General features: G+C 41.6%; 1 protein-coding gene across 3 annotated transcripts in view; it reads right to left on the reverse strand.

Moving 5' to 3' along the window:
• The window catches only part of LOC117546710 (rho GTPase-activating protein 6-like), a 61569-nt gene that overhangs the window by 23772 nt on the left and 21716 nt on the right, over nucleotides 1–16081 (reverse strand). Inside the window, exon 1 of one of the 3 annotated variants that reach the window (XM_034217053.1) lies at nucleotides 6898–7287. The exons of the other annotated variants lie outside the window; for them this stretch is intronic. Coding sequence (XP_034072944.1) covers nucleotides 6898–6939 — 42 coding nt within the window. The 5' untranslated portion in view covers nucleotides 6940–7287. Of the gene's footprint in view, nucleotides 1–6897; nucleotides 7288–16081 lie in introns of those variants that run through there. 3 annotated transcript variants of the gene reach the window in all.

Consider the following 16081-nt stretch of genomic DNA (forward strand, 5'->3'; position numbering starts at 1 on the left):
AGGAGTGTGAACTTGACCCAAAACAAGTGCTTTCCAGGAACTACATGTCACTGTTTTCATAAGATCATCGGAGTGGATTAGTTTAAAAATGATGCCAGGCTCGTAAAGTTAAATCCATTTCTTAAACTAAAACGTCCAACTTTGGACAATACAACTTGTCGATGCCAGCTTTCAGGTTTAAATATAAGGACACAGATGTTTTTTGTTGAAACAACCCCCCTCTTATCCATCTGTTCTAAGGAATAAGGTTTGAGGGAATAAACAAATACTGCCTCTTTTGATCACTGCAACCAATAAGATAAAACACATTTTTCTGAATTGTTAACCAAATAAAAGGAGATTATTAACTAACCCTCGGGACATATGCTTCTGACGTTCCTTTTAATTAAAAACTCTAAAAATGCACCCACTGTTTGATGGACAGAGTCATTCATCCACTCATCTATCATTCAGCGTGTGCAGGTCCTCGTGTTTCCTGTTTACATACTCATCATTTTACTATCAACATGTCTACCAGTGCACATGGTGATAACGCTCCCAGAGGATTTCCCATCGATCTAGCGTTTCCCTTTACCGTGTGTTTCCTTTTATTCAACTGTATGTAGTGTAAGAAGCTAAATGCAATGCCACCTTGCTTTTTTTCACAAGTGTTTACAAGATGCATGGCAATAGCACTCCATACACTGCGTAAACGACTATAAAAACCCTCTAGAGCTGGTTTCGTGGAATCCAATTTTGACTCTACTCCCAGTGAGAAAACAGAGAGCGGCAGGAGAGAAGGAGTGGGAGAATATTAACAGACTGTAATAGACTGGAAGGTAAATAGCGAGTGTGTTACGATGAAATGGGCGTGTGTGTGCTCTGCCACAACACACTTGTTGATCCTCACATTCCAGCGGCAGCCTTTGGAGCAGCTAATCCAGTTTTCGTCAAAGGACCCTTGAACCTGGGTCACACCTCTTCTATAACTTGCTCAAGTCAGATGCATGAGCAGGCACACACATTAAATGAAAATATGTGCACAGCAGGCACATGAATGCACAGAGACGCTGCATGTATGAATAGTATGGGTGTCTTGCGCGTTGTTTACGCTAATGTATTATTCCTGGCGTCCTTGTCTGGGTCTTATTATTTCTCTGAGATGTCACCAGACTGGAAATGTGTCTTCCTGCTCATCGGTGTCTGTCGGTCTTGATTATATCAGTCCATCTCTTTCTATAGGTCTGTCTGTTTGAGTTGTTTTTACACAAACGTAGGTCATAGGTCTTTTGTCAACTATTTTCATGTGCTGATTTTCACTTTAAAGAGAGAGCATATAACGCTCATTTTCAGGTTTAATTTCCGTCCCTAGAACCATAGCTTGTTAAAACATGTGTTTTGTGGTTCACCATATTCCAAATCTACTATGTCTTTGTGCCATCATTTCTTAATGTTTGGTAAGGCAAGGCAAGGCAAGGCAAGTTTATTTATATAGCACTTTTCAACACAAGGCAATTCAAAGTGCTTTACAAAAAATGAAAGAGATTAAGAAAATGGCATTTAAAATCAGTCATTAAAAAGAAAAGCTAATAAAATAAACATTAAAAGAAAAAATACATGGATAAAAGTTACAGTGCAGTCTAAGATATGAATAGTTCAATTAAAAGCAGCGACAAAAAGAAAAGTCTTCAGCCTGGATTTAAAAGTAGTCAGAGTTGCAGCGGACCTGCAGGTTTCTGGGAGTTTGTTCCAGATATTTGGAGCATAATAACTGAACGCTGCTTCTCCATGTTTAGTTCTGACTCTGGGGACAGAAAGCTGACCAGTCCCTGAAGACCTGAGAGATCTGGATGGTTCATCATTTAGCAGGAGGTCAGAAATGTATTTTGGGCCTAAACCATTCAGTGCTTTATAAACCAGCAGCAGTATTTTGAAATCTATTCTTTGACACACAGGAAGCCAGTGTAAAGACTTCAGAACAGGAGTGATGTGATCCACTTTCTTTGTGTTAGTGAGGACTCGAGCAGCGGCGTTCTGAATCAGCTGCAGCTTCCTAATAGATTTTTTAGTGAGACCTGCAAAGACACCATTGCAGTAGTCGAGTCTACTGAAGATAAAAGCATGGACAAGTTTTTCCAAATCCTGCTGTGACATTAGTCTTTTAATCCTAGATATATTCTTTAGGTGATAGTAGGCTGATTTAGTAACAGTTTTAATGTGACTGTTGAAACTCAGGTCAGAGTCCATGACTACACCTAGATTTCTGGCTTTATCTATTGTTTTGAACATTGCACACTGAAGCTCAGTGCTAAGTGGTAGAGCAACATATTGTGGCACAGCTTGTTACATGAGCTTTATCCTACACACAAAAACAGACACTTTTCTTGAGACCTTTCACCTATAGAGACACTCAGTAAAACAGATGACATGATGCTCGTTGACCCTTTTGTGAAATGTTCCCTGAAATGTCTAACCCCAAGAAAAATGTGATGGTTACTTAATTTTCCCCGCAGCCTCATGTTTGCCAGTACTGCTAATCGTCCTTAAACTGCTATTAAATGCAAATACACTGGGTTTTTTTTGGTTTGTTTACAACGATAAGGTGGAGATTTAGTTCGTTTTACCGTAGCAGTGTTGCAAAGGTCAGCCCGGGAGCAACAGCTGTCTAAGGTGTTGAAAATAAGAGCAGGGATTTCTCCGGCACAATCTGTTCTCAATATTAAGCATCTAGTTTGTGTGCGTGACTCATGTGTGCTGAGCGGGTGTGAGTGCAACCCTCAGAGTGTGTGTGTGTGTGTGTGTGTGTGTGTGTGTGTGTGTGTGTGTGTGTGTGTGTGTGTGTGTGTGTGTGTGTGTGTGTGTGTGTGTGTGTGTGTGTGTGTGTGTGTGTGTGTGTGTGTGTGTGTGTGTGTGTGTGTGTGTGTGTGTGTGTGTGTGTGTGTGTGTGTGTGTGTGTGTGTGTGTGTGTGTGTGTGTGTGTGTGTGTGTGTGTGAAGAAGTTGATTACAAAACTCTTAATGCCCAGGATTTGATTAGTGCTGTCAAAAATCCCCAAACTATAATGTAATACTTCACGCAGCAACGCGGTGATGCCCTTGTGGCTTCAACACAAACAGCCAGGAAACACGTCTAACCTTTTCCTGAACCTGCTGACCAACTCCCTTAACATTCCCAGAAGAAACCCCTGAAGCAAAGGAGGAAACTAGGGCAAGAGCTTCAGCCTGTAAATCAAACTCCTTCAAACATCACATATTTAGTTCAGGCCCAGAGAAAGACTCCTTCCTCTGGTAGCACGTCTCCCTCGGGAAAACAGCGGATCAGATCTTGCCAGAACTTTCTCCTCTGCGTTTCCTCCGCTCTGTTCTCCCTCGACCATCTCCATAAAAAGACAAGTCTTAGGGAGGGCGGACTTCTCCTTCGCTGTTGATAATAAAACAAGTCGGGGTCTAGAGAGAAAGACGAGTTGTTGTCATGACGAGCCAGAAGTGACAGCTGAGGAACGTGCGGAGGGTTTTCCTGCCATATGCAACATTAGAGCAGGAATCCTTTTCAAGTGCCAGATTAAAGAATGTCGAGGGCCCTGTCGCACAACACATGCCGTGATAAGGGTCAACCAGCCTGATATATATTATTAAAGGATAGCGCAGCCTGTGAAAACCAATTGTATTTGTACATTTCGAAATGCTTCAGTATCTGTGCGTGCGTTCCTCGTATCTGCTGACAAAATGTCCACTCCTGCTAAGTTTTCCCTTTGGGAGAGTGTGCCTCGGAAAGCTTGTACTAAATGTAAATCAACACGCTGTACCGGTGACTAAGAAGCCGCATGGATGCTTGATGCCATCAGCCCACAAACACTCACGCATCAAGGATCAAATCAATCATCTTTCGGATTAACTTATCTATTTCATTTCAATTTGCCGTTTCAGTCAAGGCTTTGTGGCTTTTTCTGCCAGAGCTGTATGTACTGGGAGTGGCAGGGGAGTAAAACAAACACACCTACTCACTTAGAACAAGGTCAGCAGGTAAGCAGAGGAGGAGGAGAGCGTGTCGTAAAGTGTTTGCTCCGTGCTTTATGGAGGGAGGGAAAAGGAAGAATTTTAAGTCTCTGAAAACAATGGAAGTAAATGCTGGGAGAATGTGCAAATAGGAGAACAATAAGGAGGGGGGGGGTGATGCTTGTTTAAACAGGTAGCTGCACTTTGGATGACAAGGGTTGCTCGAGGAAGAGTTGTTCTGTTTGGTCAGTGATGAGAGACAGAGCTGGAGAAGCAACAAGCGATAGTGGGGGAGGGTGATCCATCATCTCATCAATACTTCCTTTGTGTTTCTCTCTGTCTTCTTAAATCTAGCCACTTACAAAAAATCAATCTCAAATCTTTTCACACTAAACGTTTACTCGATTCACTCGTCAATGCACAGTCTGCATGAGCATGCAGCATTGGATTCCTAAATAACTCCTTCATTGGAATTCTTTGAAGTGTGGAAGTATGACTAACACTTTATTTGACTCCTGGCCACAGCTTCAGGTTTTGGTGGCTCCAGGATTAGCACTTAAATCACACTCCTGTCTTTTAATACTTCCTTGTGGTTCATTTCTATGAAGCCATTATGTGATATAATGCACGTGCACATAACTCAAAAACATTCCATGCAAAAAAACGTAACAAGTATACTTAGGAAATGATCTGTTAGGGTATTTAGTGATGATTTGACACAGAAAGCGACTCAGGTTCTGGTCCAGGCTCTCGTCATCTCACGCCTAGACTACTGCAACTCCCTCCTGGCTGGTCTACCTGCATGTGCCATCCGACCTCTGCAGCTCATCCAGAATGCAGCGGCTCGTCTGGTCTTCAACCTTCCTAAATTTTCCCACACCACTCCGCTCCTACGCTCCCTTCACTGGCTTCCGGTAACTGCTAGAATCCACTTCAAGACACTGATACTTCCTTACCATGCTGCGAATGGATCTGGCCCTTCGTACATCCAGGACATGGTTAAACCGTACACCCCAGCGCGTGCACTACGCTCTGCATCAGCCAAACGACTCGCTGCGCCCTCGCTGCGAGGGGGACCCAAGTTCCCATCGGCGAAAACACGTGGGTTTGCTGTCCTGGCTCCAGGATGGTGGAATGAGCTCCCCATTGACATCAGGACGGCAGATAGCTTGCACATCTTCCGGCGCAACCTGAAAAATCATCTCTTTCGACTCCACTTCAAGCGATAGAACTATTAACGAAGCACTTTTATACTAATAAAGGACTGGCTTATCTAAAGCCAGTTGAGTAGCACTTGAAATGTTTTTGCTCTATGAAGCCTAATGTACTTATATGATTCTGTTTTCTTCAAGTTGTATTTTGTTGGTCGAATGTACTTATTGTAAGTCGCTTTGGATAAAAGCGTCAGCTAAATGCAATGTAATGTAATGTTATGATTTGTTCCTCTTTCCGACACCTCTGCATGAGATGAATCTTGCTTACGTTGACTTAAAAAGTTGCCTGCGTATCACTCGGGTAATCCTCGTAATACTGGAACACAAATTCCTTCCAAGAAGGCAGATGTGATATCAATCAATACTCCATTAGTACAATGCTCTGACGCCATAAGCAGAATACTTGACAAGTGGAATAAATGGGGGGGGGGGCCACCCCGAAGGGAGGATTAAACGCTAACGTAGTGGCAAGCGTAAGATTATGTTACGCATCTCACTCGCTTCTTCCTGGCTCTGTCTCCCCGTCCTCTCCATCCCTGTGTGTCTGCAGTCTGGTAACCTAGAATCTGAAATATGTATCTGTCCTGGCAGGAATCACCGAAGCCTGCGTTTGTTTATGTGTAATCAGATTACCCATTCTGACAGGACTCATGTATATTTTCCATCATATGTTTATCAAGTTTGCAGAAGGAGACCAGAACTTGAATAAACAAATAAGAGCCCATTCGTCATTTCTTTAGAGGGATGACATACACTGCAGTGGAGGAGGGCATCAAGAACAGTTTGGTTAGTGAACTGAAGATTGTTTGATGCAGTTACTGTGGGCATAGTGTGCCGGCTGCTTTCACACTACAAAGCCCAGACCACAGCGTGCTGCCAGCCGAGCCAAAGAAAATGGTATTGTTTTCCAATCAATGCTTGCAGCTTTATGAGGGCTTCCAGCCACAGAAACATTGCTCATAAAGAGGAGACAGACCGCTGGAGCAGTCAGCAGAGGATTCCTCACCACCGGGTAGGAGGAGAAGGGGGAGAGATGGAAACACAAGGAGGGAAGAGGGGGCGGATGATAAAACACTAGCATGTGTGCTTGTTTAAATTCACGACACAACTCCATTCCCACATTCGAAATGAACCTGTTCTGCAATCTGCCAAATATGAGCTCCAAAATGCTGAGGACTTCATTTTGAAGGTGCAGTTCCCATCGCTCCTCTCGGCCTTGACCCATATCTGTGTGTTTTGCCCTCATGTGACCACGGAGCAACAACACCTGTTTTCAGAGCAAAAGTTCCCTCTTCGAGTCAGGAAACGTATGTGGTCTTGTGTGTTTGCATGCTCTATACACCACATGTCAGGAAGCTTGCAGAGGCCCCTTTTTCTTCACTCAGTTTTAAAAAAATTGCTGTCACTCATATTTAACAGGGACATACGTTTTATTTGTTTTTAACCTCAAAGTTAAAGTGATTTATTGCATATCCTCAAGTCCATGCAAAACAGTTATGCAAAGGCACAATTGAAGTGTTAAGATCGATATTCAATATGCAAAAAGTCATTTTAATGCAGTAGATAAACATCTCTCACTCTGTTCCTCGCAAGCACGCACACAGATACACACGAGCACTCGCATACAACAGAAGGTGTGAGCCCTCCGGGTTATCGTCACACGTCAGGGTCTTTTAAATGTATTTATAGCCAATTAACCGAGTACTTACAAGATAGGAATTTTGCCTGTCGAGGAACACGGAGTCTCCCATGGTGCCGGATAAGTATCCACATATAGTAAACGACCAGAAATGGAGATGCAGCAAATGATATCCCGTTAGAAAATAAGTCCGAAAAAGAGTGTGAGCGCGGCTGAGTGGAGCGTAGAAAAACAGAAGTGTCCTCTTCTCCCTCTTCTACATTCAAGAAAATCTTTGTCCCACTGCAAGTCGCTGCAGCTTTTTAAGAGCTGACGTCTTTACACGAGTCAGAAGCGCGTGTCAGAAAACCAACTGTGCCAGAACGGACACCATAGTGCGTAATGGGTAACGGATCCATACTGCGCGCTCCGTGGACTCGGCTGAAGACAGATGCTGAGCCCAGCGAGAAGAGGCAGAGAGACTCAGGTCAGCGACAGTGTGAGCTAGAACTTCCGGTAGAGATTTTCAAAATATAACCGCATTTGGTCAGGGTTGTATCTTTATCTTTACGCACAAATCAGATGGCAACTACTGTATTACTGAAACAAATGGGGTAAGAAAAAAACGTAATTGTAATTATTTATATTTTTGAATCACAAGTAGTGACATTTAACCATGATCCAAATGTTGTGTTTCTTTTTTATAATGTCATGGATTGTGGCCTACATGAGATATCTTGTAATTATTTCCAACAGTTGTTTGAATCATCCCAACATTCCTACATGTATTATGCATTTTCTTTTTTCATTTTGGCAGCATATTTAAGCTATTTAGCACTGAATATCAGAGAGGCAGAGGGGGAGGGTAGTGGCACTAGAGGAGGAGGACTAATGGAAGAAGATTTTGATTATCAACTCACATGTTTTCATACCAGTGAACCACCAATGGAGCTGCCTAGACAGTTGATAAGATTGTCTCTGTAAACTCCATATAAGGATGTTCTGGATTTTTGTATGGTTTATGGCAAAGAGCTACAACTGCTTTTGTTGTGTGTGACGAGGGAATTACATGTTATTCTGATCTGCAAGTCATAGCTTTATATGACAAAATAAAAGGCCATGTCCACCACTGGAAGATTTCAGCAGGGGGAGGGATGTCTGGGTTTGTGTGATGCTTAAATGTGGAACCAGCATTGGGAAATCTGCATCTAAAAACAGAAGCATGCAAAAACAAAAAAAGAGCACAACACGATGTTATCAGTGGCTGAACAATACTCATTCACACACTTAGTGAGATTTGCTTTGCCATGCAGGAGTGTGTTTATTGAGAAAAACACAAACTAACCACCCTCTTTTCTCTAATTGAACAGTACATTTGAGTCAATACGTGTAAGAAAAGGGACATTGAATTGCTCCCTGCTTATCAGAGCTTCGTAGCCATTTGAAGAATGCTGGGAACTTAAGAGGAACACTTACTTTACTGTGAAATCTCGAGATAACGAACGGAGCACAGGCTCAGCAATAAACCAGGCGCATTTCCACTGCAGGGCCTCGCTCGGCTTCCTACGGTATAGTTAGGCCAGGCTCACTTTATGCTGCGTTTCCATTACAGTTTAGTAGCTGTGTGTATCTCACACAGGCATCATCACAAACATGCAGTGTTATAAAGTTACCCAAGACAAAAAAAACCTGTTCTTACAGAGAATAGCTCTTTGAATGGCTCGCTGCTTATCAGATCTAAATGAGGTTGGTCAAACATTCGAGGTGTTGTATAAAGTTGCTTGTCTTTAGAGTGAAGGAAATAAGGACAGAAGGTGGAGCCAATAACCCTTTATGTTGCTCTCTTCAGCTGCATGCATTTTATTTGGGATTAAATTGCTACTGATGTGAGGTAATTGTTTATTTGTGACCCTGATAATGCAGAAAACCGAGTTAGTTTGTTTCATAATTAACTGTGCATGTGTTGTGAAGTTGATGAAGGTTGTTCTAGACCAGGGGTGCCCAACCTTTTTTGAACCGAGAGCTACTTTTAAAGTTGCCAGTCTGCTGAGATCTACCAGTCCAAATAGAGAGGTGTAGCCATTACTGACAGCCTACTACCAGGTAAATACACACTTCTACTTGTATAAAACTGACCTTTGTACGATTAATACTACATAAAATACTGCAGATCCTTTATCTTACCTCTTTCTAATCTACACACACATACAAGTATTCAACTGAAGTTACACAACAGTGTTGTTGATACAGAGTTGGAGTTTATTCACACGTCACACAACAGTGGGTAATGTTTTCAAGAAACATTGAACAGTGCTGCCACATATGACACAGGGAAAAAAGGAAATACTCTGAACCCTTTCTTTGCCATTATATAAAAATAGTGTTGCTACAAAAGTATAAATTAGGCTTACTAATATGACAACTCAGATCTGAAGCTACACAGGAATCTGCTGCTAAAGTGCAATAAAAAAAGACAAAATTAATAGAATCAAACCTTTGTTTGTTGCATTTTAGTAGAGTATAAAAAGAAATGCCTTTTAAAATAGAATGCAAGCAACACTAGTTTCTTAACCTGAATTGATAATAGACTATAATCAATTTAAACAGAACAGATCTTAATGTTTGCATTCTTATACCATTTTGTACAATAATTATAATTAATAAATTCAAACAAACTAAAACTTACAGCTGATTAATAACGGTATCTAACTTGAGTTTTTATTATATCAAAAACCTGTTGAAATGCTTCTGTTATTTTTACTGTCCCCAAAAAGCGCGTGGGCAGCCTCCAGGAATGCTTCTTTCACAACTTCGCCGTCTTTGAAAGACTTCATGTGTTTCGCAAGAACGTGACTGACACGATAAGATTCTACAGTATGGTAGCAGCCTTGCTCTTGTTGTTGGGCCTGGTGAAAATTGACTGCTGTGCATTTAGCTGTCCTTTCAGGCCCCTCCCCTTTTGGGAGCGTAGGGCAGAATCAGGAGGGAATTCCGTCTCGTAGCGTTTGTGCACTGCACTTTTGAAATGCCGCTCCTAAATTACCCTTCTTCGATAAAGCCACGCTCGCATTGCAGATGAGACAGATGGACTTTGAATTGGAATAGATACTAAAATAATCATCCTCCCACTCGGAGTGAAAATTATATATTTTGGGCTTTTTTGCTTCTGCCATAATTGCGGTCTTGTGTGTGTGCGGACTGTCAACGTCAGCTATCTAGTGCCCAGTGCCCATCAGCCACGCCCCGACACATGGGGTCACGCCGGCCAATCACAAAGCTTTGATGCGTTCAATTGCATTATTCTGGCACAGGAAGATTATGTTATAGGACATTAACGATAAAACAGAATATTGTTGTTCTATTTTTAGACACATCTCGCGATCGACTCGGAATCTGTCGATCATGATCGACTGGTTGGGCACCCCTGTATCTAGACCCTGCACATGTGTTGTCAAGATGGTGAAGATGTTTCTTTATTTGCATGAGTTTCGGCACATGTGTGTTTTTAATTTGCATAGTTGTTGCTCCTGTTGGCCACCGGACATAATCATGCACTTCCAATCTAACCTCTAAGCTTGACTTTACTGATCCTAGCCAAGTTGCTGACGCATTTAGTTTAAAATAGCAGCAAAAAAACACAAATAAAACTGATTAACTATTGTCAAGTGAAATAATGATCTTGTTGATGCTTCCTGGAATAAAATAGTCCTATAAAACGCACATGTGATTTTAATATAGCCCCTCCCTTGGGGACAGAATGGAGGGAATATGAAAGGAAGGAGAAACAGGAATGTATGATTTTTCAGCAAAAACAGTGACTGAAGTGCAGTCGTGAGGTTGGAAGCTGTGTTTTATGGTCCTGTTGGAGACCCTTTGTTTCTTCAAATGGAGTTTCAATTGTCCCAGCAGTAGGACCATGGCTGACACACACAATTTGTCTCATACTGATATTCTGAACAATCTGTGCTGAACAAACTTGATTTGATTTGATTTGAATACACAGAGCCAATGGGAGTGGGAGGCTGCTGGAGAAGGAGAGGAGGGAGGAGAGGAGAAGAAGACATGTGTTTCTACACGCATGTTGGCCGGTACGAGCTACTACTGCACGTCAGGGGCGGACCGGGGGGAAAAAGTGGCCCGGGGATTAATTGACAGACAGGCCCACTTAATGCGCGGCATGTATCGGCCGGCCGGCGACGAAAGTATCAATCAACAACTGCCGCAAGGGGCAATTGGTTATGAGCAGCAGCTTATGTCATGTACACAGGCAGGAACATACAAGAAGAAAAACACACAGATACACCCGGGAGCACAGATGTGAATAATTCTAATTTACACTATAAATAGTTCAAAGCATCACAATAATAAATAAATAAATAAATAATCAAGTTAAAAGCCTTTTCAAGAATTTAAAAGTTTGAGTGCAGAAGGGATGAATGATTTAGAAAAGCGATTAGTCCTTTGAGCAGGTAGAGCATATCTTCGCCCTGATGGCAACAGACGAAATTCATGTGAAAGAACATAACCTGGAGAGTTCAGAATGCTCTCTGCTTTCCGCAGAATCTGTTGGTTACAGAAGGAATTTAAGTCTCTCTGTTTCACGCCGATGATCTTGGAGCAGGTTTTAACAATGCTGTTCAGGCTGTTCCTGTCTTTCAATGTAAGGCTATGGAACCAGCAGATAAAAGAAAAACAAATAAGGCTCTCAATGAATGCTTGGTAAAAACGACAAAGAATGAAAGGCCTGACAGAGAAAGAGTTCAGTTTGCGAAGAATGTTGTATGTTACTTAACAAAAAACCCTATGCATTTGATGTTATTTTGGACCATTATTCATATAGTAATCACATTACCTGAGCCCTTGAGTTGCCTAGAGCAAAATAGTTACGGCATATATTTAGTGATTTTAATGTTAACAGATCATTGATGCAATAAAATGTTGACCCAATTTGCCTGACTTGACACATGGAATAAAACATGGGCGTAGGAAGCATCCTCAATGTGGGTGAGACAATTTAACAGGGGGTGTGGGCAGGTGGTGGACCTCACCTCCTCTAGGGGGGTCCGGGGGCAAGCTCCCCCGGGAAGATATTTTTTTAAATGTTGAAGTTAAATGCATCAATCTGGTCCATTTTGAGAGCAAAATTAGGGACTAAATCTATGGCAGTCAGTAGGGGCTTGGACTGTGAGCCGTAGGGTCGCCGGTTCAAGTCCCCGACCAGACCTATTTGGAGTGTGGACTTCTACTTGGAGAGGTCCCAGTTCACCTCCTGCCGTGGTGCCCTTGAGCAAGGCACCAGACATCCCCCTTCCCCCCTCACTCCCATTGCTCCGCGGGCGCTGTACAATAGCTGCCCACTGCTCCTAGTACTAGACTCCTGGTACTAGGATGGGTTAAAAGCAGAGAACACATTTCACTGTGTGTGCTGTGTGCTCTGCATGTGTGACCATTAAAGAGGGTTTCATCCCTCCCAATTCTTCTTCTTCTTCTTCAACACCCATATAAAACAGAACTGTAAACAGATTAACTTTTTCTTTCAACATTTATTTGAACAGCAAGTGGAGGCAAAAGTGACTGCACCCAAAACAATAAACCTGCTAGCTAACTAGCCTAAACTCAGTAACAGAATGTGGGCAACACGTTCTTCTCCACAGCCGCGCGACCTCTGAGTCAGACATCACTTCCCCCTTTTCTATCTTACGGGTACAGCCGTACAGCCACTCCCCCTGAACCCTGTTGTAACAACATAATACACTTTTTGGGGATGCAGCTTGGGATGTGAGGACATGGCTTAGAAAGGGCGTGTCGCCTTCTGTCCTGCCAGTGTTGGCAGGACATGAATTAAAATGTCGAACTCGGACTTCATTTTAAGGACATGTCGGCCAGGGGTTTAGAGCTATATTTGTTTAAGCACCGGATTGGCAAAACAGGAGAGTGTGTGCACCAGTCTGCCTTGATCTATGTATTCATGTCTGTGACTCTCACAGTATCTGCTGCCCGCAGCTGTTTTATAGAAGGAACACCTCCTTCACTTCATGAAATCTCTGCAGCACCAGGAGGCAGCTGGAGGGTTAACTCAGCCTCTGAGAAGAGGAGCGCGCAGTGCCTTTCACGCACCGCCTTCACTGTGTTTACCTTCAGAATCATTAGAAAGGCTAAAGAGCGGTGTGGCTAATGTGTTGTAACCACACACACCTCTACACACACACACACACACACACGATTTAAACGCAGACTTTTGTTCCTCCATGTTACGTTGTTATTGTTTCACTGAGCGGACCCGCACATTTTTTTCAAACGTTCCCCTTTTTGGTCCATCTGCGCGGTTTTTGTGCGCTGTGATGATTCGGCTGTGAGGAAATCTTTCCACCAATAATTCCAATAACTCCAAAATGTATTCACTTCAGGTTTACGAAAGTAACTGTAATCAGATTACTCATTTTTCAAATGTAACGCGAGCTGAATACAGTTACTTGATTTGTGTATTCTGATTACGTAACGCCGTTACTATGGAAGCAAACAAGAGACAGAAGTATTCGAATTGTATTAGACACCGAATTTATAGCATTGAAAATAATTACTTTGAAAATCATGAATCTGAATTTGTTTTGCTCCGAATTTATCTATGTGAAATAAAAATGTAAAAATTCGAATGTTCAAATTCAGATCCCAAAAATCCAAGTGAAAAAAATTCGACGTCAAATATTTTGGTGTTTAAAATTCGATGTCAAAAAATTCGGTGTGTAAAATTCGACGTCAAAAATTGCGATGCAGCCTCATCCGGGCTACTCAGACAGGATAAGCAATCGAGCCCTAATGCAATCAAACCGACTTCTGGCCTATCAGAGCCAAGCGGCAAACCCCGGGACAGTGCGGTGAAGCCCAATGCTGAAAACTATAGGCGATGGATGCAGATGGGAGCAATTCCCGTAGACCCTATGTTAAAATGTCCAACTTAACATAAGAAAATGAACATGTTTCTAGCCTGGATCTACAAAAACATATTCTGTATATAGTTAGATTCCCCCTTCATGACAACGGGACTGCTGCTCCTAGCTCCGTTAGCTCCGTGATGCTACAGCGGCTCAGCTCATGAGGAGAACACTACTTGAACTCGGCCGTGTTTGTTGTGTTGGCTCCTGGTGGACTATTCGTCCTGCAAATATAGGATTTATCTGCGGTTGAAACAGACCGTCCATGAATGCAGTTTCTTCGGTAAGTCAACCCTGCGTACTTTATGTTATGTTACTGGTGTTTTTATTAAGCTAACGTTAATGAATGTTTAGAGTTGGGTTAGCATTTGAGCAATCGTAGCTCCATCTGTGCTAACGATGCTATGCGTAGCATCCAAGAGTGTAAAACATTAAGTGGGATGCTACTGTATACTAAAAGGCTTCTGTGCGAGGTTGCTAAAATAAGGTCATCCTTGTACGTTAGATAGTTAGTTTGCTATTTAGGTTACTGTATGCATTGTTAAGGTTCATTTAAATTCGCTATGCTCTACTATAGCATAAAATAGACTAGCTAACTTCAACGTATTGTTGAAGAGAGGCTTAGTGTATATAAAATATGAACGTCACATTTCAAGATGGTCCAGAAATAACGCTCCCTTAGATATTGTAATATGGTTTGTTGAACTGGAGTTATTTATTGCAGCTAACCGTCTATCCGACGAACGACCCAAACATTGTTAATATTATTACCAATGCCTCTTTTAATTGTATTATCATCACACTTGAGAAACAGCCTTATCGTGGCTGTAGAACAGAACATGTAACTTAATTCCTGCATTTAAGGACGATGAATAGCGTAGTCAATGCTTTAGTGACAAGGAAATGATTTGTTTAAATATTATATATGACGTTATCTGTGACTTCAGTGGAAATTAAGCTTATCCATTGCATTGCATTTGTTCAATAGGTTTGTGTCTTACCCCTACGTGTGTGATACATATGAATATGGCATTTGAAAACAAATTAATTTGACTGACTCATGAAAACCTCATCCAAAGTAACAGTAAAATAAAAAGGACCTACACATGAATACTCAATCAAACTGATACAGTATAAGGACTGTGATATCCAGCAATTTCTTAAGTATAACAATAAGATTATGACCTGTTTTTAAAAGAAGATAAAAAGTAGTTTGCATGTAAAGAAGTCTGTAACCCACGCATGTAACTTTACATCTGTTTGTTCAAAATGTCCTTAAGGTGATCCAGACAGGCTGGACCAGAGGAGGAGAGACAGATCTGGACCAGAGGAGGAGAGACAGACCTGGACCAGAGGAGGAGAGACAGATCTGGAGTCCTAGCAGCAGAGAACTTCAGCACGGATTTCAAGGTACACCTTTTTCATGCTTTACAAAGAATGCATAAAGTAATGACTCGAATACACTGATATACATGCCATTAAACATGACTGAGTGAATACTAGATCACCTACACATCAGTGATGTTGAGTGGACTTTCTTAGCAAAAGGTTACATTTACATTTTACCAAGCAACATCACTTTTTTGTTCAACTTTCACATTTCAATGTATTTAAGGCAAATATTATTGAACATAGTGAGAGCTGCGACCCTTTGTCTTTCAGTGAGACAACCGGACAGAGCAAGCTTCTACAGTTGCACTAAGTTTTGGTAACAGTTAAATATTATTTTAATAATACATTTATTTCAATGTTGATGAATTTAGAACGGTTTATTCATAATCTGATTATCTTTGTAGTACACTGTTGGATTTAAAAAAACACATTAAAATAAAAAAAATCATTATATTTATGAACAAACAAACACACCTTTCTTAAATAACACACTTGCTCTGCAATAATATGTTTTTTGATATTTCTGTTAGGAAAGGACATGCCTGAGAGACTGGACTGCTTCACCATGTTCTCTTTCTCTGAGGGTCCAGAAGAACATCCAAGAGGGAAAGGAGAAGCTGATGTGATGAGATTTAAGAGCAGTACAGGACATTCACTAAGAGACACTTGTATTGTAACACAAAGACCTGCACACTGAATAGTTTTGTAGTCTAACAGGAACTTCATTTGTGTTGTTTTGTGTTTTACGTTGCACCTCAGAGACAGTGTGATTATTGTCAGGCCTATAAAGTTTGGCAAAAAAAAAGTCAGCTGATCAAATGCATTTGCCTCACTTTGAGCTTCACATCACTTGTGCCTTGTACCGCAGAGTTTGCAACGTCATAAATAAATGGTGCCAATCTTCATTCAGATGTGAATGTGTAATCTAACATTTTCAGCAAGAATAACGGA

The sequence above is a fragment of the Gymnodraco acuticeps genome, unplaced genomic scaffold (genome assembly GCF_902827175.1).
Source record: "Gymnodraco acuticeps unplaced genomic scaffold, fGymAcu1.1, whole genome shotgun sequence".
NCBI lineage: Eukaryota > Metazoa > Chordata > Actinopteri > Perciformes > Bathydraconidae > Gymnodraco > Gymnodraco acuticeps.